At 38.8% G+C, this 24,645-nt stretch overlaps 1 protein-coding gene across 1 annotated transcript in view; it reads left to right on the top strand.

Moving 5' to 3' along the window:
• LOC126176388 (dynein axonemal assembly factor 11) overlaps nucleotides 1-24,645 on the top strand; it is a 189,226-nt gene that overhangs the window by 46,588 nt on the left and 117,993 nt on the right. The window contains exon 3 of the mRNA XM_049923546.1: nucleotides 12,707-12,881. Within this exon, the coding sequence (XP_049779503.1) occupies nucleotides 12,707-12,881 (175 nt within the window). The remainder of the gene's footprint in view (nucleotides 1-12,706; nucleotides 12,882-24,645) is intronic.

Below are 24,645 nucleotides of genomic sequence, written 5' to 3' on the forward strand. Positions count from 1 at the left end.
GTTGGAATAAACCAAGGCTATGGCAATGTCACAACAATACCTATTTAATTCTTCCAGGACTGAATTTGAGAGATATACTGTTTTCTCTGTAGAAGATTCTCCACAGAAATGAAACTGGAAGACATATACAAGTTCTGTTGATCATGAGAGAAGTACATCAATATTCATTTGGTTGTAGGCTACATTCTAAACCAATTGTTTCTTTATCTACAAAAATATGTTACAATGATATTATGCATGTCTGCATGATACAAGAATAAAATGTAATTCAATTATAATTATGATTACTTACAGGTCTAACTAATTTCAAAGCTATTTTTCAGTACTTTTTGAGATCTCATCACGAGCCACTAAAGACATTACAATCTTTGCACAAAGATTAGTTTGGATTAGATTTACTTTCATTCCAATTGACCTGTAGTGAGGAGGTCCTCCAGGATGTAGAATATGCCAGAAAAACAATAATACATTACAAATATTTACAACTCAAACAAATAAGCTAATGTACCATACCACATGTCCCGAGTGGAATGATCGTCATTTTTTTAATGAAAAAAGTTTATTTATTTATAAGGTAATAAACATGTAATAGAACTAGAAGTTATATTGTACTTACATACACACACACACACACACACACACACACACACACACACACACACACACACACAAATAATTTGGTTCTACTGAGAAATTCATCAGTGGAGCAGAAGGAATTGGCCACCAATAAATCCTTTAGGCTTCTCTTAAACTGAATTTCATTGGTTGTTAAGCTTTTATGGCTGCTGGCAAGTTATTGAAAACGTGTGTTCCTGAATAATGCACACCTTTTTGTACAAGGGTAAGTGACTTTAAATCCATGTGAAGATTGTTCTTATTTCTAGTATTGATTCCATGAATTGAGCTGTTGGTTTGAAAAAGTGATATATTTTTAATGACAAATTTCATTAAGGAATACATCTACATCTACATTTATACTCCGCAAGCCACCCAACGGTGTGTGGTGGAGGGCACTTTACGTGCCACTGTCATTACCTCCCTTTCCTGTTCCAGTTGCGTATGGCTCGCGGGAAAAATGACTGTCTGAAAGCCTCCGTGCGTGCTCTAATCTCTCTAATTTTACATTCGTGATCTCCTCTGGAGGTATAAGTAGGGGGAAGCAATATATTCGATACCTCATCCAGAAACGCACCCTCTCGAAACCTGGCGAGCAAGCTACACCGCGATGCAGAGCGCCTCTCATGCAGAGTCTGCCACTTGAGTTTGTTAAACATCTCCGTAATGCTATCATGGTTACCAAATAACCCTGTGACGAAACGCGCCGCTCTTCTTTGGATCTTCTCTATCTCCTCCGTCAACCTGATCTGGTACGGATCCCACACTGATGAGCAATACTCAAGTATAGGTCGAACGAGTGTTTTGTAAGCCACCTCCTTTGTTGATGGACTACATTTTCTAAGGACTCTCCCAATGAATCTCAACCTGGTACCCGCCTTGCCATTTGTCTATGTTAAGGGTCAGTTGCCACTCCCTGCACCAAGTGCCTATCCGCTGCAGATCTTCCTGCATTTTGCTACAATTTTCTAATGCTGCAACTTCTCTGTATATTACAGCATCATCCGCGAAAAGCCGCATGGAACTTCCGACACTATCTACTAGGTCATTTATATATATTGTGAAAAGCAATCGTCCCATAACACTCCCCTGTGGCACGCCAGAGGTTACTTTAACGTCTGTAGACGTCTCTCCATTGATAACAACATGCTGTGTTCTGTTTGCTAAAAACTCTTCAATCTAGCCACACAGCTGGTCTGATATTCCGTAGGCTCTTACTTTGTTTATCAGGCGACAGTGCGGAACTGTATCGAACGCCTTCCGGAAGTCAAGAAAAATAGCATCTACCTGGGAGCCTGTATCTAATATTTTCTGGTCTCATGAACAAATAAAGCGAGTTGGGTCTCACACGATCGCTGTTTCTGGAATCAATGTTGATTCCTACATAGTAGATTCTGGGTTTCCAAAAACAACATGATACTCGAGCAAAAAACATGTTCTAAAATTCTACAACAGATCGACGTCAGAGATATAGGTCTATAGTTTTGCGCATCTGCTCGACGACCCTTCTTGAAGACTGGCACTGCCTGTGCTCTTTTCCAATCATTTGGAACCTTCCGTTCCTCTAGAGACCTGCGGTACACGGCTGTTAGAAGGGGGGCAAGTTCTTTCGCGTACTCTGTGTAGAATCGAATTGGTATCCCATCAGGTCCAGTGGACTTTCCTCTGTTGAGTGATTCCAGTTGCTTTTCTATTCCTTGGACACTTATTTCGATGTCAGCCATTTTTTTGTTGGTGCGAGGATTTAGAGAAGGAACTGCAGTGCGGTCCTCCTCTGTGGAACAGCTTTGGAAAAAGGTGTTTAGTATTTCAGCTTTACGCGTGTCATCCTCTGTTTCAATGCCTTCATCATCCTGGAGTGTCTGGATATGCTGTTTCGAGCCACTTACTGATTTAACGTAAGACCAGAACTTCCTAGGATGTTCTGTCAAGTCGGTACATAGAATTTTACTTTCGAATTCACTGAACGCTTCACCATAGCCCTCCTTACGCTAACTTTGACATCGTTTAGCTTCTGTTTGTCTGAGAGGTTTTGGCTGCATTTAAACTTGGAGTGAAGCTCTCTTTGCTTTCGCAGTAGTTTCCTAACTTTGTTGTTGTACCACGGTGGGTTTTTCCCGTCCCTCACAGTTTTACTTGGCACATACCTGTCTAAAACGCATTTTACGATTGACTTGAACTTTTTCCATAAACACTCAACATTGTCAGTGTCGGAACAGTAATTTTCGTTTTGATCTGTTAGGTAGTCTGAAATCTGCCTTCTATTACTCTTGCTAAACAGATAAACCTTCCTCCCTTTTTTTATATTCCTATTAACTTCCATATTCAGGGATGCTGCAACGGCCTTATGATCACTGATTCCCTGTTCTGCACATACAGAGTCGAAAAGTTCGGGTCTGTTTGTTATCCGTAGGTCCAAGATGTTATCTCCATGAGTCGGTTCTCTGTTTAATTGCTCGAGGTAATTTTCGGATAGTGCACTCAGTATAATGTCACTCGATGCTCTGTCCCTACCACCCGTCCTAAACATCTGAGTGTCCCATTCTATATCTGGTAAATTGAAATCTCCACCTAAGACTATAACATGCTGAGAAAATTTATGTGAAATGTATTCCAAATTTTCTCTCAGTTGTTCTGCCACTAATGCTACTGAGTCGGGAGGTCGGTAAAAGGAGCCAATTATTAACCTAGCTCGGTTGTTGAGTGTAACCTCCACCCATAATAATTCACAGGAACTATCCACTTCTACTTCACTACAAGATAAACTACTACTAACAGCGACAAACACTCCACCACCGGTTGCATGCAATCGATCCTTTCTAAACACCGTCTGTGTCTTTGTAAAAATTTCAGCAGAATTTATCTCTGGCTTCAGCCAGCTTTCTGTACCTATAACGATTTCAGCTTCGGTGCTTTCTATCAGCGCTTGAAGTTCCGGTACTTTACCAACGCAGCTTTGACAGTTTACAATTACAATACCGGTTGCTGCTTGGTACCCACATGTCCTGACTTTGCCCCACACCCATTGAGGCTGTTGCCCTTTCTGTACTTGCCCAAGGCCATCTAACCTAAAAAACCGCCCAGCCCACGCCACACAACCCCTGCTACCCGTGTAGCCGCTTGTTGCATGTAGTGGACTCCTGACCTATCCAGCGGAACCTGAAACCCCACCACCCTATGGCGCAAGTTGAGGAATCTGCAGCCCACATGGTCGCAGAACCGTCTCAGCCTCTGATTCAGACTCTCCACTCGGCTCTGTACCAGAGGTCCGCAGTCAGTCCTGTCGACGATGCTGCAGATGGTGAGCTCTGCTTTCATCCCGCTAGCGAGACTGGCAGTCTTCACCAAATCAGATAGCCGCCGGAAGCCAGAGAGGATTTCCTCCGATCCATAGTGACACACATCATTGGTGCCGACATGAGTGACCACCTGCAGATGGGTGCACCCTGTACCCTTCATGGCATCCGGAAGGACCCTTTCCACATCTGGAATGACTCCCCCCGGTATGCACACGGAGTGCACATTGGTTTTCTTCCCCTCTCTTGCTGCCATATCCCTAAGGGGCCCCATTACGCGCCTGACGTTGGAGCTCCCAACTACCAGTAAGCCCACCCTCTGCGACCGCCCGGATCTTGCAGACTGAGGGGCAACCTCTGGAACAGGCCGAAGATCAGTATCAGTCTGAGACAGAGCCTGAAACTGGTTCGTCAGACAAACTGGAGAGGCCTTCCGTTCAGCCCTCCGGAATGTCTTTCGCCCCCTGCCACACCTTGAGACGACCTCCCACTCTACCACAGGTGAGTGATCAGCCTCAATGCGGGCAGTATCCTGGGCAACCACAGTCGTAGTCCGATCGGGGGATGCGTGGGACGAGCTGGCCATCCCCGACAAACCCCCATCCAGACCCCCACAGTGATGCCCATTGGCAACAGCCTCAAGCTGTGTGACCGAAGCCAACACTGCCTGAAGCTGGGAGCGAAGGGATGCCAACTCAGCCTGCATCAGAACACAGCAGTTGCAGTCCCTGTCCATGCTAAATACTGTTGTGCAAAGAATGTCTGAACTAATCTACAGAGAGCGCAAACAAATTGACACAAAATTTAAACGGTTATTAAAATACAAGATTGCCTAGTAAATGCAGTAATGCTGCTACTTGCGCACTGCTGACACACTGCTCGGCGGCGGAAGGAGACTGCGCGATTTTACACTATTCAGGTACTAAAACGCGATGCTACAACTCTCAAATACTATAATATGCCCGAAATTTATGAATTAAACAATGCAAGTACCAAAAACACGCAAAGAAATTAAGAATTAAACTATGTAACAAATGAGTGAGCTAGGAGTATACGACTTGCTGCTGCTGCTGCTTATCCAACGGCGGCAGGGAGCACACTCAATAGCAGTAGTTAGTATCCCTAGTTCCCTAAACAGGCTTCTGCAGGATGTTCTTGAGTTCACACCATATATAACTCTTACTGCATGTTTTTGTGCCCGGAAAACTTTAGCTTGGCTTGATGAATTATCCCAAAAAGTAATCCCATATGACATTAAGGATTGAAAGTAAGCATAGTGTGCCAGCTTTTTCATTTTTATATCCCCGATGTCTGACACAATTCGCATTGCAAAAAGAGATTTGTTAAGATGCTTCAGCAGTTCTGTGATGTGCTCCACCCAGCTGAATTTATTATCAAGCTGTAATCGCAAGAATTTAACACTTATCCTATCTGCTTGTCATCATACCCCTTACAAGTTCTGAACTGCATGTAGTGTGTTTTTTCAAAGTTTAGTGGCAAAGAATTGGCTGTGAACCACTGATTAATGTCCACAAATATTTTATTAGCTGACCTTTCTAAGACTACACTTGATTTGCTATTTATTGCAAAGTTTGTATCGTCGGCAAACAAAACGAACTTGGCATCTGGTAATGTTACTGATGAAAGGTCATTGAAATACACAAGAAAAGGTAAGGGCCCCAAAATGGAACCTTGTGGGAGCCCACATGTAATTAGTTACGTGTTGGATGATGCCTGATACCTTAATAGATGTCTCTTTGCTGATAACACCCTTTGTTTCCTGCCAGAGATATAAGATTTGAACCATTTTGCAGCATTTCCTGTTAAACCATAATATTCTGATTTACTTAAAAGGATATTGTGATTTACACAGTCAAATGCCTTTGACAGATCACAAAATATACCAGTTGCCTGCAATTTTTTGTCTAATGAATTAGGCAGATTTTCACTGTAAGTGTAGATAGCCTTCTCAATATCAGAACCCTTTAGAAATCCGAACTGCAACTTTGACAGAATGTTATTTGAGAGAAGATGGTTATAAAGCCGATTGTACATTACTTTTTCTAAAATTTTTGAGAATGCTGGAAAAAGTGAAACTGGGCAGAAATTTAATGCTATTTCTTTATCTCCCTACTTAAACAGTGGCTTAACTTCAGCATATTTTGACCATTCAGGAACTATTCCAATGATAAACGACTGGTTACACAGATAGCTTAATATGTTACTTAACTCAGAATCACATTCTTTAATTAACTTTGTTGATATTTCATCATCCCCACTAGATGTTTTTGATTTTAAAGATTTTATGATGGACATGATTTCTGCTGGGGTAGTGAGGGTCAAATTCATATTATGGAAGTTACTTGAAATGTCTGGTCTGAGATATTCCATAGCAGTATCTACAGAACCTGACAACCCCATCTTTTCAGTGACAGTTATAAAATGTTTGTTAAAAAGTTCTGTAATACTATACACATCTGTCACCAATGTATCATTTACTCTTAATGCTATTTGTCCCTCTTCATGTCTGGTTCTACCGGTCTCCTCCTTCACTAAATCCCATATTGTCTTTATTTTGTTATCTGTTATGACTATCTTTTCCTTGTAATATATTTGCTTTGATGTCCATATTACAGTCTTTAATATTTTGCAGTATTTCTTGTAATGTGCAATAGCATCAACAGCAGAACTGTTTCTGATTGACAGATGCAGTTTTCTTTTTGTTTTACAAGATACCCCTATTCCTTGAGTAATCCATGGCTTCTTTGTAGACTTTGCTCTAACCTTGATTAGTTTTGGGGGAAAACAGTGTTCAAATAAGGTAAGCAGTTTATTAGCAAAAGTGTTATATTTTTCATTCATGCCATGAGCGCTGTAAACATCAGTCCAGTGAATGTCTCTGAGGAGTGTTCTAAAATAATCAATTTTTGGCTTATTGATTACCCTCTTTAGCTCAGATTTAACAGATTTTGTATCCTGTTCAGTATTAACATTTAACAGAAGGACCTGCATGTCATGGTCTGAGAGGCCATTGACTATTGGTTTTGTAATATAATTTTGTTCGTTGGACTTTTCTATAAAGATATTATCAATGGCTGTTTGTGAGCAATTGGCTACCCTAGTGGGGAACGCTACAGTTGGAATTAAGTTGAATGATAGTTTTACTAACTCCAATAAGTTCTTATTGGGAGAGTCTTTAAGGAAATCTACATTGAAATCACTAGCAACCACTATTTCTTTGTTTTTTGTTGTTAAATGGGCCAGTAGAGCTTCAAGGTGGTTTATGAACAGATTAAAGTTACCTGCAGGTGCTCGATATACACTTAACATTATGAAGGATTTGTTGTGAAATTCTACTTCTGTTGCACATGCTTCCATATGCTGTTCTAGGCAAAATTTATGAATGTCTATGCTCTTAAATTTATGACAGTTCCTGATGAATGTGGCAACTCCTCCTTTCTCCATTTCTGCTCTGCAAAAGTGAGATGCTAACTTAAACCCTGTAACACTTAAAAAGTTCTATACCAGTGGTCACATGATGTTCAGAGAGGCAGATTATGTCAGTTGGGTTTGAAGACTCTAATTCATCTATGCAGATAAATACTTCATTAATTTTATTTCTCTGACCTTGAATATTTTGATGCAATAAAGATAGCTGACATTTCACATTGGCTGATTTAAAACTGGGTAGAGTTGAAATATCTGCTGAATGTTGCAAATTCTTAACCAATAGCTGTTTATGCAGATGTAATAAGCTAGAATTATGTTTTTTGGTTTCTTTCTCAAACTGAAGGTTTGTCTCAGTCCTAACCTCTCTTAAAATTTGTTTTCTTTCTGTCCTCCCTACCTACACACATATCATTTTGGAAGAGATCAGGACAAAAAGTAAGAGCTGAATAGATGTCTTACATTAGGGATAATGCTTCTGAATGAACTGAAAGAAGAATGAGCATAGAAATGGATGTACAGAGTGATTGATAGCATGGTAGAACATATATGAAGTTCTTTTGAAAGTACAAGTTCTGCAGTGTCTTGACACTAAATAAAAAATAACAGGAACAGTTAGGTTTATAAGATTGACATTATCAGTTATTTTTCCAACTCTTTATGTAAGAAGGTGTGGTTTCAGAATGACCAGGACTTGCCTCCATGTTCTGAAGGCTTTGCTTGAGTTCTCTCAGTTCACTACTCTCAGTTTTCTACCAGAATACCAATGACCTAGGAGTTCAGTTTTAGCAATAGAATCTCCAGTAATACTTCTCATAATACACTTGCTTGCTGAGGCCTGAATTGTATGGAAACACAGGAGCTGTGCTAAACCTTGGCAGAGCTTGCAGGCAGTAGTATAACCCCAGGTTTGAGTGTTTCAAAGTCTCAGATCCTGCAACCAACATGACCAGTTTGCATGATGATTACACACAAGCAAAGCTGTCAAACATCTTTCAGTATCATAAATTTGCAGTCTTTCAGTCATCTCCTGGCTTTAAAAGCATTCCAGACAGAAGAATTACAGACATTGTCTCACCATCCTGACTTCAGTGTTGGTAAGCAGCACAGACCTATTTGTTCCCCGTAAAGCCATCTTTCAACATGACAGACTAACCTTGTTATTTCCCTTAATCTTCATTAAGATATAATTAAGGGCTCTCCTTCAGTTCTCAGTAGAACCATGTGACCAATAATATATTTTTTATGTATGGTGACAGTGGTTCAATGGCCTATTTTTTCACATTAACTACAGTTAATTGGTTTAGAAGGCTGCCAGGTTACATCATCTTCTCAAAGAACAGGTGCTCACTGTGTTGTTCAGCAAAGATGAATGGTGCTTCCCCCCAAAAATCATGGACTTTACCATTTTGTGGGGAGGCTTGCGTGCCTCATTGATACAGATAGCCATACTGTAGGTGCAAACAAAACAGAGGGGTTTGTGTAGAGAGGCCAGACAAATATGTGGTTCCTGAAGAGCGGCAGCAGCCTTTTCAGTAATTGCAGGGGCAACAGTCTGGATGATTGACTGATCTGGTCTTGTAACATTAACAAAAATGGCTTTGCTGTGCTGGTACTGTGAACAGCAGAAAGTAAGGGGAAACTACAACTGTAATTCTTCCCAAGAGCATGCAGCTCTATTGCATGGTTAAATGATGATGGCATCCTCTTGAGTAAAATATTCTGGAGGTAAGATAGTCCCTCATTCAGATCTCTGGGCGGGGTCTACTCAGGAGGAAGTCATTATTAGGAGAAAGAAAACTGGCATTATACGGATTGGAGCGTGGAATGTCAGATCCCTTAATCGGGCAGGTGGGTTAGAAAATTTAAAAAGAGAAATGGATTGATTAAAGTTAGATATAGTGGGAATTAGTGAAGTTTGGTGGCAGGAGAAACAAGACTTCTGGTCAGGTGAATACAGGTTATAAATACAAAATCAAATACTGGTAATGCAGGAGTAGGTTTTATAATGAATAAAAAAATAGAAATGGAGCTAAACTACTATGATCGGCATAGTGACTGCATTATTGTAGCCAAGATAGACATGAAGCCCAACCCACCACAGTAGTACAAGTTTCTGTGTCAACTAACTCCACAAATGAAGAGGAGATTGAGGAAATGTAAGATGAGATAAAAGAAATTGAATAATTTATTTTATCTCATCAGTAATCTTAAATGAATATGAAAATTTAATAGTCATGGGGTACTGGAATTTCATAATGGAAAAAGGAGGAGAAGGGAAAGTAGTAGGTGATATGGACTGGGGGAAAGGAATGAAAGAGGAATCTGTATAGTAGAATTTTGCACAGAGCATAGTTTAATGATAGCCAACTCTAAGCTTAAGAATCATAAAAGAAGGTTGTTTATGTGGAGGAGACCTGGAGACACCTGAAGGTTTCAGATTGATTCTATAATAATAAGACAGAGATTTCAGAACCAGGTTTTAAATTGTGAGACATTTCCAGGGGCAGATGTGGACTCTGATCACAATTTATTGGTTATGAAGTGTAGATTAAAACTGAAGAAACTGCAAAAAGGCAGGAATTTGGGGAGATGGGACCTGAGTAAACTAAAAGAACAAGAGGTTGTAGAGAGTTTCAGAGAGAGCATGTGGGAATGATCGACAAGAACAGGGTACAGGAATGCAGTAGAACAAGAATTGGTAGCATTGAGAGATGAAATACGCAGGGGAGGATCAATTGGGTAAAAAGACAAGGGCTAGTAGAAATCCTTTGGTAACACAAGAGATATTCAATTTAATTGATGAAAGGGGAAAATATAAAAATGCAATTACTGAAACAGACAAAAGGAATACAAACATTTAAAAAATGAAATCAGCAGAAAGTGCAAAATGGCTAAGTGGGAATGGCTAGAGGACAAATGTAAGAATGCAGAAGATATATCACTAAGAGTAAGATAAATGCTGTCTGCAGGAAAATTGAAGAGACCTTTGGAGAAAAGAGAACCACCTGTATGAATATCACAAGCACAAATGGAAAACGAGTCCTAAACAAAGAGGGGAAAGCAGAAAGCTAGAAGTAGTCTATAAAGTGTCTATACAAGACAGATGTACTTTAAGGCAATATTATGGAAATGGAAAAGGACATAGATGAAGATGAAAAGGGAAATGTGATACTGCGTGAAGAACTTGGCAAAGCACTGGAAGACTTAAGTCGAAACAAGGCCTTGGGATTAGACAACATTCCTTTAGAGCTCGTGACAGCCTTGGGAGAGCCAGGCACGGCAAAACACTTCCATCTGGCGAGTGTGATATGAGACAGCAAAATACCCTCAGACTTCAAGAAAAATATAATAATTCCATTTCCAAAGAAACTGGGAGCTAACCAGTGTGAAAATTACCAAACCATTAGTTTAATAAGTCACAGTTGCAAAATAATAACATGAATCCTTTACAGAAGAATGGAAAAACTGGTAGAAGCCAACCTCAGGGGAGATCAGTCTGGATTCCAGAGAAATGTAGGAACATTCAAGGCAGTATTGATTGTACAACATATCAGAGAAGATAGGTCATGGAAAGGCAGGCCTAGGTTTATAGCTTTTGTAGACTTAAGAGAAACCTTTTGTTAATGTTGGGTAGAATACTCACTTTCAAATTTTAAGGGTGTCAGGGATAAAATACAGGGAGAGAAAGGCTATTTAAAATTTGTGCAGGAACCAGATTGCAGTAACAAGAGTTGAGAGGCACAAAAGGAAAGCAGTGGTGGAGAAGGGAGTGAAACAGGGTTGTAGCCTATCCCCGATGTTATTAAATTGTAAACTGAGCAAGCAGTAAAGGAAAGAGAAAAAAAAAAAATGGAGTAAGAAGAAGAAATAAAAACTTTGAGGTTCGTCTATGAGATTATAATTCTGTCAAAGACAGCAAAGGACTTGGAAGAGTAGTTGAATGGAATGGACAGTGTCTTGAAAGGAAGATAGAAGATGAACATCAACAAAAGCAAAATGATGATAATGGAATTTAGTCGAATTAAATCAGGTGATGTTGAGGGAATTAGGTTAGGAAATGAGACACTTGAAGTACTAGATGAGTTTTGCTATTTGGGAAGCAAAATAACTGATGATGGTTGAGGTAGAGAGGATATAAAATGTAGACTGGCAATGGCAAGAAAAGTGTTTCTGCGGAAGAGAAATTTATTGACATTGTGTGTAGATTTAAGGGCCAGGAAGTCCTTTCTGAAAGTATTTATGTGAAGTGTAGCTATGTATGGAAGTGAAACATGGACAATAAACATTTTAGACAAGAAGAAAACAGAAGCTTTTGAAATGTAGTGCTATAGAAGAATACTGAAGATTAGGTGGGTTTATCATGTAACTAATGAGGAGGTACTATATAGAAATGGGGAGAAGAGAAATTTGTGGTACAGCTTGTTTAGAAGAAGGGATTGGTTGGTAGGACACATTCTGAGACATCAAGGTATCACCAGTTTAGTACTGGATGGAAGTGTGTGAGGTAAAAATCATAGAGGGAGACCGAGAGATGAATACAGTAAACAGATTCAGAAGGATGTAGATTGCAATAATTGCTCGGAGGTGAAGAGACTTACAGAGGATAGAGTAGCTTGGAGAGCTGCATCAAACCAGTCTTAGAACTGAAGACCACAATAACAACAACAACAAAAACAAAAGGTGATTTTTGTAACAAGTTTGTTGATACTTCAAAAATGTTCCTTTTATTAGTTGAATTGTTTTTCATTAGCCATATTATTTATTTAGTCTTTCATAGAAATGCATCATACAGTCTCTTTCATGAAACATTAATGACCTCATTACATAGCAATAGGAATAAAACTGGCCTCTTTTTAGTCAAATTATGCTTTTCAATAAAAAAGAAATAATCTCATCTCATTTCAGCAGTTAACACAGTTTACAGCTGAAGTGCTGTCACAGTGTTTCAGTTATAAAGACAATTGTGCTGAAATAGTTGTTTTGAGGTGATTCACAGAACCATTAAAATGTGGATGCATATACAAATCAACATATTGGGATCAGTACTTTACTCACTCAGACTCAGGCTTGTACACACTTACAAGCTCTGCCCCCCCCCCCCTTCTCTCTCTCTCTCAGCCCCCCCCCCCCCCCCCTCTCTCTCTCTCTCTCACACACACACACACACACATTGCTGAATTGTAGTCATATGACACAATGACACCCAGAATGAAATTTTTTGTGCGTCAAAATACATTGAATATCTTGCAGAAACACTTCATGTGTCTTTATCACATAATGTAAAATAATTACTGCAAAGTTGTCATATTTTCTTATTTATGTCAACTTTTCTCATTTTTCCACAGAAAATCTTTCAAAACTGAAAAAGCTTGAATACTTGAATTTGGCCCTGAATAACATAGAGCTAATAGAAAATCTTGAGGCATGTGAATCATTGCAGAAATTGGATTTGACTTTAAATTTTATTGGACAGCTACAAACAGTTGAGTCTCTGAAGAATAATATTCATTTACATACTCTGTAAGTAAAACATAGTATGTTAAGTAATTCTGATTTTACTGTTAGCATTTCAATATTGTTTGGATCATTACAGAAATATATGCTGCCTCCTACTCTGACACCTTTCCCTTCACTTTGATGTGCTCTCATCTTCACAGCAAGTGGATCAATCTCAACCCAGGTTGTGAGTGACCTTCCCCTCCTTTCCAGCTTTCCCCAACAAATCCATTTCTCCTCCATGGTAAATGAACATAAAGGTTTCAAAAGCTTGGAAGCTTTGTTTCTAATTTCTAAGTGTTTGTCTTACATTACTTGAAATATTTGTTTTTGGAAGTAAGTATTGGCCAGCTCTTCTGTCTCCATGTCTCACTGTATAACAGTTATTTCAAATATCTTCTGTAATTCATTCTAAAAATTTGGATTATGTCTAATAAATGCTTTTGTGTCAGCAGTTTAGTGCCAGCACTTCTGGCAGACCACACACAAGTTTATAGTTTGATGTAAATCCAACAGCTCATAATTCAACCTATAGTACATGATTTCATTGTCAGTTTGATGATAGCACTTTCAACAGAACTTCACCTTACTTTGTTGTTTGCTTTAAATCCAATAGATGGTGTAGCAATGTCCATACTGTGATTGCTGTTGATTCTGCACCTTCAGTCATTGTTGTGGGACTTAAGTATTTTTATATACTGCAATGAATAGTATAACTATTGTAAATAAATACTCCTAACCGTACCAGATGCAGCTGCTTGCTGACACCCTAGGACAAAAACGAAATTGAGGAACTAAAAAGGCATTTGATACATTCAACAACCAATTCATGATGGGAGGCATGACAATGCGGTGCCTGAGGTGCAACAATAAAGTCTTGCTTGTAGCAGTCTTACAGTTAAGAAGTAGCTGTTAACAAAGTTCTTTTATTGTTATTTTAAGAAGTAGTTGTTAACAAAGTTCTTTTATTCTTATTGTAGTGCCATGGACCACAAAGTACTATTATATTAATTGACTTTTTAGAATGTCATAATTAGGTGATCTGTTTGAAAAGAAAGAAGAAATGGAACAGAAAATTCTCAAAAATTAAATTACAATCTCAAACCAATTGATCTCTTCAGCTCCATGCACTCGAACACCTTACATAGTAACTCATTAAAAGGATACATCCAGCACTTGGATATAAGTACAACTGAACAGGTTAGGAGAGGCACTCACAATATATAGTATTGTGTAGTATGGTACTTAATTGGTCCTCTTCTTATTTTTATGTGCATAGGTACAACCAGCAGAAAAATGCTCCTACCCAAGCACTAAAAAGGCAACTACATTACTGTTTGAAAGACTGACTGAAAAGTGGGGTACTAGCTGCCCCATTCTACCTTCCTTAGCACCTTTAAAAATGTACCCAAGAATTTTGGCATGCGAAACATTCATGCTCTTTTTAACCTGTATCTCACCCCTCACTCCCACAAACTCCCCTAACTGTAACTTCCTCATACCCACTAGTCCATCACTTAAGTCGCTCATACCCATCCACTCCCACTGTCCCATTCTCATTCACTTATTCATCTCAACACATTGTCATTATCTCTTTGTGTCTCTCCAACTGTCACTGTCCCCTGTCTCACAGCCACAGACTCCTTCACTGTGTCCTACTACTACTGTGTCCTCTCACTGTCACTGTCTTCTTCTCGCTCTCTCACACTCCTCCTATCTCTTTCATTCCTTTCCACTGTTGCTGTCCCCTCTCACTGTCACTATCTTTCTCTCTCTTCCTCATTGTCATTGTCATAGTCTCTGTCTCTCATTATCACTGGTTCTCACCCACTTCCACTTCTTCCTTCTCTTTATTCCTGTCCTACTGGCGCTGTCTCCTTCACTCTTTTCCTAGGACTGTTCTGCCAGTGTCAACTATATTCCAGTGCAATTGTGTTCCTCTCTTCCTCTTACATTGCCATAGTCTTCTTCGCTCCTTTTTTTGTACAACTACTGTCTAATATTGTCTAGTACTTATTATTATTTTTGTCTCTTTCCCATTGTCACTCTCTACTTCCCTCTCAGTGTAAAAAGGTGTCAATATGTCCACATGCCAAAATTTTTGCAAACATTTTTGAAGGTGCTGAGGGAGGTAGAATGAGGCAGCTGGTAGTCCACTTTTCAGACACATTCTTTTAAACAGGAGTATATTCACCTTCTTTGTTCTTGGATAGGAACATTTTTCCACTGGATCCCTTCTTTTCCCTGCCGCAGCAGGGCATGTCACTCATATGAAAAGAAGTTTATGGGTCAGTAAAATCTTGGTGTTTTACATATGTGAAATTGGCATAATGTAAAACTAATTTTACTTCAGGCAGGATTTTAAGTGGACTTGATATTTTGCATGTGCGTCAGTATAACAACTATTACAACATGGGATTCCCAGGGCCCTTCTGATGATAATGGAGATACTTTACAGCAAATTCATTTGTGCTAGATCACTTTATAAAGTACGTTTTCTCCTCATGCCAGATTTTATGTGTTTATTTTATCTGTGTATCTTATGTGTACAAGTAGGGTAACTTTGAACATCCGTAACTTGGAGATGGTTAAAGATATTGAGAAAATTTTCAAGGTTGTTCAAGATTGGGATCTTAGGAATATATCATAAGAATTTCAGCCATTTGCTTTGAACATCTCTCTTGGAATCCGTGGCTCAGTTTTGGAATGAAAAAATAGTTAAAAAACTTTAGTTTTTGGAATTGTGTAAGGAATTGTGTAGGACTCAGTTTTTACAGTTTCTAACACACAATTCAACAAAACCTGACGTTTTAATCTCACAGAATGGGGATATGATTAGTGAAACTGAACAGTTCAAATTCCTAGGTGTTCAGATAGATAGTAAGTTGTCGTGGAAAGCCCATGTTCAGGATCTTATTCAAAGACTTAATACTTACAAGATAAGACTTTATCAAAGTAAACACTGGCAGAAATTACTGGTCTAGGTAATGTACACATTCACTAGAAGTCAGTAACTAAATAATCACTATGTTCCTTTAGGAAATATACATAGTCTATAAAAACAGCTCTTAGTTGGTTGCCTGTCCCATAGATTATAATTCTCATCACTCAGTGTGGTTTTGAATGTGTCATTTAATTTACAATCGTAATATGTTATACACTTTGTTAGTGAAATGCAGGACAACATGCTGACCATCTGCATGATGATGATTTATGTTAATTTTTTGATAATAGTGATTTATATATAGTTATATAGATTGACATATAGTGATTTATACCACCTCCCCCCCTTTTTAACCTTGAAGTTGGTGGGGAGGCTTGCTTACCTCAGCGATACAGATAGCCGTACCGTAGGTGCAACCACAACGATGGGGTACCTGTTGAGAGACCAGACAAACATGTGGTTCCTGAAGAGGGGCAACAGCCTTTTCAGTTGTTGCAGGGGCATCAGTCTGGATGATTGATTGATCTGGCTTTGTAACATTAACCAAAACAGCCTTGCCGTGCTGGTAGTGCGAACAGCTGAAAGCAAGGGGAAACTACAGCCGTAATTTTTCTTGAGGGCACTCAGCTTTACTGTATGGTTAAATGATGATAGCATCCTCTTGGGTAAAATATTCCAGAGGTAAAATAGTCTCCCATTCAGATCTCTGGGTAGGGACTACTCAGGAGGACATCATTATTAGGAGAAGAAAACTGACATTTTACGGATCGGAGCGTGGAATGTCAGATCCCTTAATCGGGCAGGTAGGCTAGAAAATTTAAAAAGATAAATGGATAGGTTAAAGTTAGATATAGTGGGAATTAGTGAAGTTTGGTGGCAGGAGAAACAGGACTTCTGGTCAGGTGAATACAGGGTTATAAATACAAAATCGAATAGGGGTAACTCAGGAGTAGGATTAATAATGAATAAAAAATAGGAGCGTGAGTAAGCTACTACAAACAGCATAGTGAATGCATTATTGTAGGCAAGATAGATAAGATGCTCACGCGTACCACAGTAGTACAAATTTATATGCTAACTAGCTCCGCAGATGATGAAGAGATTGAAGAAATCTATGATGAAATAAAAGAAATTATTCAGATAGTGAAGGGAGACAAAAATTAAATAGTCATGGGGGATTGGAATTTGATAGTAGGAAAAGGAAGAGAAGGAAAAGTAGTAGGTGAATATGGATTGGGGGTAAGAAATAAAAGAGGAAGCCACCTGGTAGAATTTTACACAGAGCATAACTTAATAATAGAGGTTTAAGAATCATGACAGAAGGTTGTATATGTGGAAGAGGCCTGGAGACACTGGAAGATTTCAGATAGATTATATAATGGTTAGACAGATATTTAGGAACCAGGTTTTAAATTGTAAGACATATCCAGGGGCAGATGTGGACTCTGACCACAGTTTATTGGTTATGAACTGCAGATTAAAACTGAAGAAACTGCAAAAAGGTGGCATTTTAAGGTGATGGGACATGCATAAACAGAAAGACCCAGAGGTTGTAGAGAATTTCAGAAAGAGTGTTAGGGAATGATTGACAAGAACGGAGGAAAGAAATACAATAGAAGAAAAATGGTTATCTTTGAGAGATGAAAAAGTGAAGGCAGCGAAGGATCAAGTAGGTAAAAAGACAAGGGCTAGTAGACATCCTTGGGTAACAGAAGAGATACTGAAGTTAATTGATGAAAGGAGAAAACATAAAAATGCAGTACATGAAGCAGGCAGAAAGGAATACAAATGTCTCAAAATTGAGATTGACAGGAAGTGCAAAATGGCTAAGCAGGGATGGCCAGGGGACAAATGTAAGGATGTAGAGACATATATTACTAGGGGTAAGATAGATACAGCCTACAGGAAAATTAAAGAGACCTTTGGAGAAAAGAGAACTAACTGAATGAATATCAAGAGCTCAAATGAAGAACGAATCCTAAACAAAGAGGGGAAAGCAGAAAGATGGAAGGAGTACATAGAGGGCCTATACAAGAGCGATGTGCTTGTGGGTAATATTATCAAACTGGAAGAGGACATAGATGAAGATGAAATGGGAGATATGATACTGCATGAAGAATTTGACAGACCACTGAAAGATCTAAGTCGAAACAAGGCCCTGGGAGTAGACAACATTCCATTAGAACTACTGATAGCCTTGGGAGAGCCAACCATGACAAATCTCTACCAGCTGGTGAGCAAGATGTATGAGACAGTCGAAATACCCTCTGACATGGTGAAGAATATATTAATTCTAATCCCAAAGAAAGCAGGTGTTAACAGATGTGAAAATTACCAAACTATCAGATTAATAAGTTACAGCTGCAAAATCCTGACACGAATTCTGTACAGACAAATGGAAAAACTGGTAGAAGCTGACCTCAGGGAACATCAGTTTGGATTCCGTTGAAATGTTGGAACATGCGAGGCAATACTGACCCTATGACTTATTTTAGAAGATAGATTAAGGAAAGGCAAACCCACTTTTCTAGAATTTGTACACTTAGAGAAAGCTTTTGACAATGTTCACTGGAACACTCTCTTTCAAATTCTGAAGGTTGCAGGTGTCAAATACAGGGAGCAAAAGGTTATTTACAGTTTGTACAGAAACCAAATGGCAGTTATAAGAGTCAAGAGGTATGAAAGGGAAGCAATGGTTGGGAAGGGAGTGAGACAGGTTTGTAGCCTATCCCCAATGTTATTCAGTCTGTATATTGAGCAAGCAGTGAAAGAACAAAAGAAAAATTTGGAGTAGGAATTAAAAGCCATGGAGAAGAAATAAAAACTTGGAGGTTTGCCAATGACATTGTAATTCTGTCAGAGACAGCAAAGGACCTGGAAGAGCAGTCGAACAGAATGGACAGTGTCTTGAAATGAGGATATAAGATGAACATCAACAGAAAAAAAGTGAGGATAATGGAATGTAGTCGCATTAAATCAGGTGGTGCTGAGGGAATTAGATTAGGAAATGAGACACTTAGAAAGTGTTTCTGAAAAAGAGAAATTTGTTAACATCGAGTATAGATTTAAGTGTCAGGAAGTCCTTTCTGAAAGTATTTGTATGGAGTATAGCCATGTATGGAAGTGAAACATTTACGATAAATGGTTTAGACAAGAAGAGAATAGAAGCTTTTGAAATGTGGTGCTACAGAAGAATGCTGAAGATTAGATGAGTATATCACATAACTAATGAGGAGGTACTGAACAGAACTGGGAAGAAGAGGAATTTGTGGCACAACTTGACTAGAAGGGATCAGTTGGTAGGACATGTTCTGAGGCATCAAGGGATCACCAATTTAGTATTGGAGGGAAGCACGAGGGTGAAACTCATGGAGGGAGACCAAGGGATGAATACAGTAAGCAGACTCAGAAGGATGTATGTTGCAGTAGTTACTCCTCAGTTATGAAGAACTTTGCACAAGATAGGGTAGCATGGAGAGCTGCATCAAACCAGCCTCTGCACTGAAGACCGTAACAACAACAGTAATTTATACTTAACTCTATCAATCCACACACACACACACACACACACACACACACACACACACACACACACACATATTGTAGTATTACACATTAAGAAATTATTCAATAGAGATGAAAGAGTTCTGAGTTGTATCAAAGGAAATTTCAGTCAAGAAAACTCATAAATTATGAGATAGACTTGCTGGCCAGTACCTACCTTCAAGAGGCGAAATATGTACTACTGTCTATAGACACATACGAAAGTAAAAATTCTCACAGTATTCTAGCTTTGGAAACTATAAGTTCATTCCTCAGGGAGGAAGGTTAAAAAGGAAGAACAGGTCATTCAGGCACAAGGATGAGAGGGTCCAAACTGTAGTGATGGTGACGGTAGACATACATGAAGAGGAACGTATCCGGGAGATTAGGTTAGAGATGATAAAAGAAAGGGAGATTAAATCAAGGAGACTCTCAGGATGCAAGGAGGTGTTGGAGGGCAATCTACTATCTGTGCAGTTCAGGGAAACGAGTATCGGGTAGGAGAATCCAAATAGCCCATGTGATATACTGTATTTATGCAAATCTAATGTGCCATAGAATGTAAAGCATGCCCCAATTTTAGTTGGTAAGTCATTGGTGGGCTAAATTTATTTTACACAACAATGGATATATACACAAACTATCAAAACAATAACAATTTTAAGTGACCCATTGTTAAGTGACACAGTGATTATAAAAAGAGAGCACGAAACATGATTACCTATGTGACATGCAAACAAACATACCATAAATTACAGTTGTAACTCATCATAATTCAATCATATTGTCATTACTGGTATCTTCTGAAGAGTTTACATCAGAAACTGATTCATTCCTCTTTGCCCATCATCTTCAGTGTCATTCCAGAACATGTCACCTTCACTGCCATCCAAAGTATTTGAAATGCACCATGATAAATCGTACTTCAGTGGTTTTCCAGGTAGTCAAAACCCTTTGTGCAATTATGCGGTCTGCTGGACACTTAATTTTTCCTGTTGGAATCAGTTCATGGTATTTTTGGTTCACAAAACCATTTTTTGAACTGTTCCTGAATGTAACCTTTGATAGGTTTATTTATACTAATGTTCATAGGTTGTAATGCAGAAGTCATTCCTCCAGGAATAATAATAAGGTTACTGGCGAGGCTGTGGATCTTCTTTTTTATGTCATGAGTGACATGACCACAAAATGCATCAAGACAAAATGTTGATGGTAGTTTGGAAAGCCCACCAGGATGGAGTTTCCATACTTTTGGAGTTAGTCAAGCATTAAAGTTTCAGTCATCCATCCCTTCTCTTGATTTTAAACAGTGATGTCATCAGGGAACAGCTTTTCACTTTTAAGGGTCTTGGGGCTTGTCTACTATTTGAAGGTTAGGAAAGAGGGAAGTTTGCGCCCATCTGCTGTGATTACCAACAGTACAGTAATGTGCTGTTTTTCACACCCTGATGTTTTGATAGTGACACCTTTTGCCCCCTTCTGATCAGTCATGTAATTACATGGCATATCAAATAAAATTTGCGTCTTATCAGCTTTGCCTATGTAGTCCATCAAAAAATTCTGCTCTTTCCAAAGTGTGATAACATACCATTGAAATCCTAGAAGTTTTTTCTCAAAATACTGTGGAAGCTTTTGGCTTACTGTTGCCTTCCATTTCGTGACTACTAATGCAAACACACTATGCGGTAATAAGCCAACAACAATTTAATGAAGTTTGTACTCAGATGTGATGTGATATAGAATCTTATACACATCCCAGTTTTGAATATTGCATATGGTAAAAAAAAGTGTGCATTAGATTTGTGTAAATATGGTAGCAAGTACTCAGGTCCTGTCTCTTGACTCAAGGAACCTGAGTGCTTGCGATAATAACTAGACTATTTGGAACCTTCCACCAGATACTAGGAGCTCTAAACTCTATAGATGAGATTTATGTCCTAATTCTTAATCGCATTACTCATCTCTCTTCCCTTAAATCTGCTTTACTCCTTACTCTGTCATAGCTAACACTTGGTTCAAGAATCATGAAAGAAGGTTGTATACATGGAAGAAGCCTGGAGATACTAGAATGTATCAGATAGATATATAATGGTAAGACAGAGATTTAGGAACCAGGTTTTAAATTGTAAGACATTTCCAGGGGCAGATGTGGACTCTGACCACAATCTATTGTTTCTGAACTGTAGATTAAAACTGAAGAACTGCAAAAAGGTGGGAATTTAAGGAGATGGGACCTGGATAAACTGACTAAACCGGAGGTCGTACAGAGTTTCAGGGAGAAAATAAGGGAACAATTGACAGGAATGGAGGAAAGAAATACAGTAGAAGAAGAATGGGTAGCTTTGAGGGATGAAGTAGTGAAGGTAGCAGAGGATCAAGTGGGTAAAAAGACAAGGGCTAATAGAAATCCTTGTGTAACAGAGGAAATATTGAATTTAATTGATGAAAGGAGAAAATATAAAAATGCAGTAAATGAAGCAGGCAAAAAGGAATACAAACGTCTCAAAAATGAGATCAACAGGAAGTGCAAAATGGCTAAGCAGGGATGGTTAGAGGATAAATGTAAGGATATAGAAGCTTATCTCACTACGGGTAAGATAGGAAAGACAGGAAAATTAAAGAGACCTTTGGAGAAAAGAGAACCACTTGTGTGAATATCAAGAGCTCAGACAGAAACCCAGTTCTAAGCAAAGAAGGGAAAGCAGAAAGGTGGAAAGAGTGTATAGAGGCTCTATACAAGGGTGATGTACTTGAGGACAATATTATGGAAATTGAAGAGGATGTAGATGAAGATGAAATGGGAGATATGATACTGCGTGAAGAGTTTAACAGAGCACTGAAAGACCTGAGTCGAAACAAGGCCCCTGGAGTAGACAACATTCCATTAGAACTACTGACAGCCTTGAGAGAGCCCTGACAAAACTTTACCATCTGGTGAGCAAGATGTATGAGACAGGCGAACCACCTTCAGACATCAAGAATAATGTAATAATTCCAATCCTGAAGAAAGCAGGTGTTGACAGACGTGAAAATTACCGAACTATGAGTTTAATAAGTCACAGCTGCAAAATACTAACGCGAATTCTTTACAGACGAATGGAAAAACTGGTAGAAGCCGACCTGGGAGAAGATCAGTTTGGGTTCCATAGAAAATTTGGAACACGTGAGGCAGTACTGACCCTACGACTTATCTTAGAAGATAGATAAGGAAAGGCATGAAAGGGAAGCAGTGGTTGGGAAGGGAGTGAATAATGCACATCATTCAGCATCATCCTTAGCCCATATATGCCCACAGCATAGACAATGACCCTGCTGTGAGCTGGCAAGGTCACCTGGACAGCAGGATTCTTCTAGTATTATATTTATGAATGTTATTTTTGTTTTTGTTGATAGTTACATGTGATGGTTCAAATGGCTCTGAGCACTATGGGACTTAACTACTGAGGTCATCAGTCCCCTAGAACTTAGAACTACTTAAACCTAACTAACCTAAGGACATCACACACATCCATGCCTGAGGCAGGATTCAAACCTGCGACCGTAGCGTACATGTGATGGACTTATCATCAAACTTAATTTCTTAAGCTATACATCACAGAGCATGAATTACAGTAACTTTTTTTTGGATACTGTTTGTACTTATAAATTACAAGCAGCTGGAATTGCTGGCCAGTACTTAACTTCAAAGACAAAATTTCAAATACTGCCAATAGAAAGGTAGATAAAAGAAGCTACAGACTTTTGTATGGTTTATTTTTCCTCATCAAGGAGGAAGGATAACTGGTTGGAGAAGATTGGAAAGGAGGAGCAGAGTATCCAAACTCAAGTTTGAGAGGAAGCCACCTGATGTGAAGATCAGATGAGACAAAAATAAAGGAGAAGGCCTATGGACTTTCCTCCCTGGTAGAGGAACATAAATTCTTAAAAGATTGTAAATATTGTTTTTCATTTATGAGTGTTCCTATCAGCAGTACTCAAAATTTTCATGCCTGAAGATAAATAGTGACCAGCCATTCTTTCTATTTGTAATTTAATAGTGTCCTCAACTGAATTTTCATATGATACAAGTTATCATCTTTTTGGTATTCTTCTTATTGTTTTATTCATATATGTGTAGGGCTGTGGTGCATAAGTGTGGATGATGATGAATACTCACACAACACGGATACAATGTAAAACACTTTTGTTAATGAAAGGAACATACACATCAGAAACATCTGAACTTCGCAAAGTCATGAGGCAGAATAACAGTAAGAGATTTCTGTGCGAGGTCCCTTTTGACCACCAGCGATGATGTTTGTCAACACAGTGTTCACACAGAGTGCTGCCCCCAAACAGTTATATTTGTTTCACATTCACACTGGCATAATTATCACTGTTTAAAGAATCCTTTTCATTTCCAATCTACTATTAACATGTTTCTCCATGACAATCACTGATTCTCAAACACAACACTGTATCCACCATAAATCTCATAAATAATCCCACATGCCTTTTCACACCTTTTCATGAAATAACTGAATTATTGAAATATGTTTCTTCTACAGATAGTCATAAGACTTTCACCTATTAATTCCACTTTCTAACAAATACTTCCTACTACTTAACATCAACATGGATGTGTATGACTGGTCTGTGCGGGAGCCCATCACCAACTCTCTTGCACATGCCAAGACTGCATGTGACCTCTAGAATTGGGGCATTTTTGTCATTACACTATAAGACAGTGCTCTCTCAGAGAAATGGCACACTCAGCTCTGAAAGTTCTAGAAGATAGTGATAAGTAAGGATTACGATATTGATACATTGTGACATAAAAGATAGCATTACTCCAATATTTTATTATCTGCCTCCACTATTGAATGATATTGTCATATATCTGCACTATTCTGCTACGTTGAGACAGTGTTGCTATATGTTTTCCACCATTGTCTGGTATGACAAAGGTACATTAAAAGTTTATGGAATTTGATAACTTGCATTACAAAAGAGAAGAGCACAAGCCATTATCATGGAGAAGGCTGTTGTGTTGTTGTGAAGGAATCTGCAGAAATAAGATTCCACTCACCACCAAACTGAAGAACCTATTGTTCAGTTGCCACTGAAGAACCACAACTCAGCACCACTCCACATGCCCAGTCTACAAGTAGACATTGACAACACAATTCAGTGCCTTTTGCAGACTCTGTTTTTTCTTGGAACATAATGAAGAAAGTTTGTCTCATACGTAACAAATTCAGCTGGTCCCCAACTGATAGTCAAATTAATAGAATCTTTGTACCATGGCATAAGAATCAGCTA

Source organism: Schistocerca cancellata, chromosome 3 (assembly GCF_023864275.1).
Source record: "Schistocerca cancellata isolate TAMUIC-IGC-003103 chromosome 3, iqSchCanc2.1, whole genome shotgun sequence".
Lineage (NCBI taxonomy): Eukaryota > Metazoa > Arthropoda > Insecta > Orthoptera > Acrididae > Schistocerca > Schistocerca cancellata.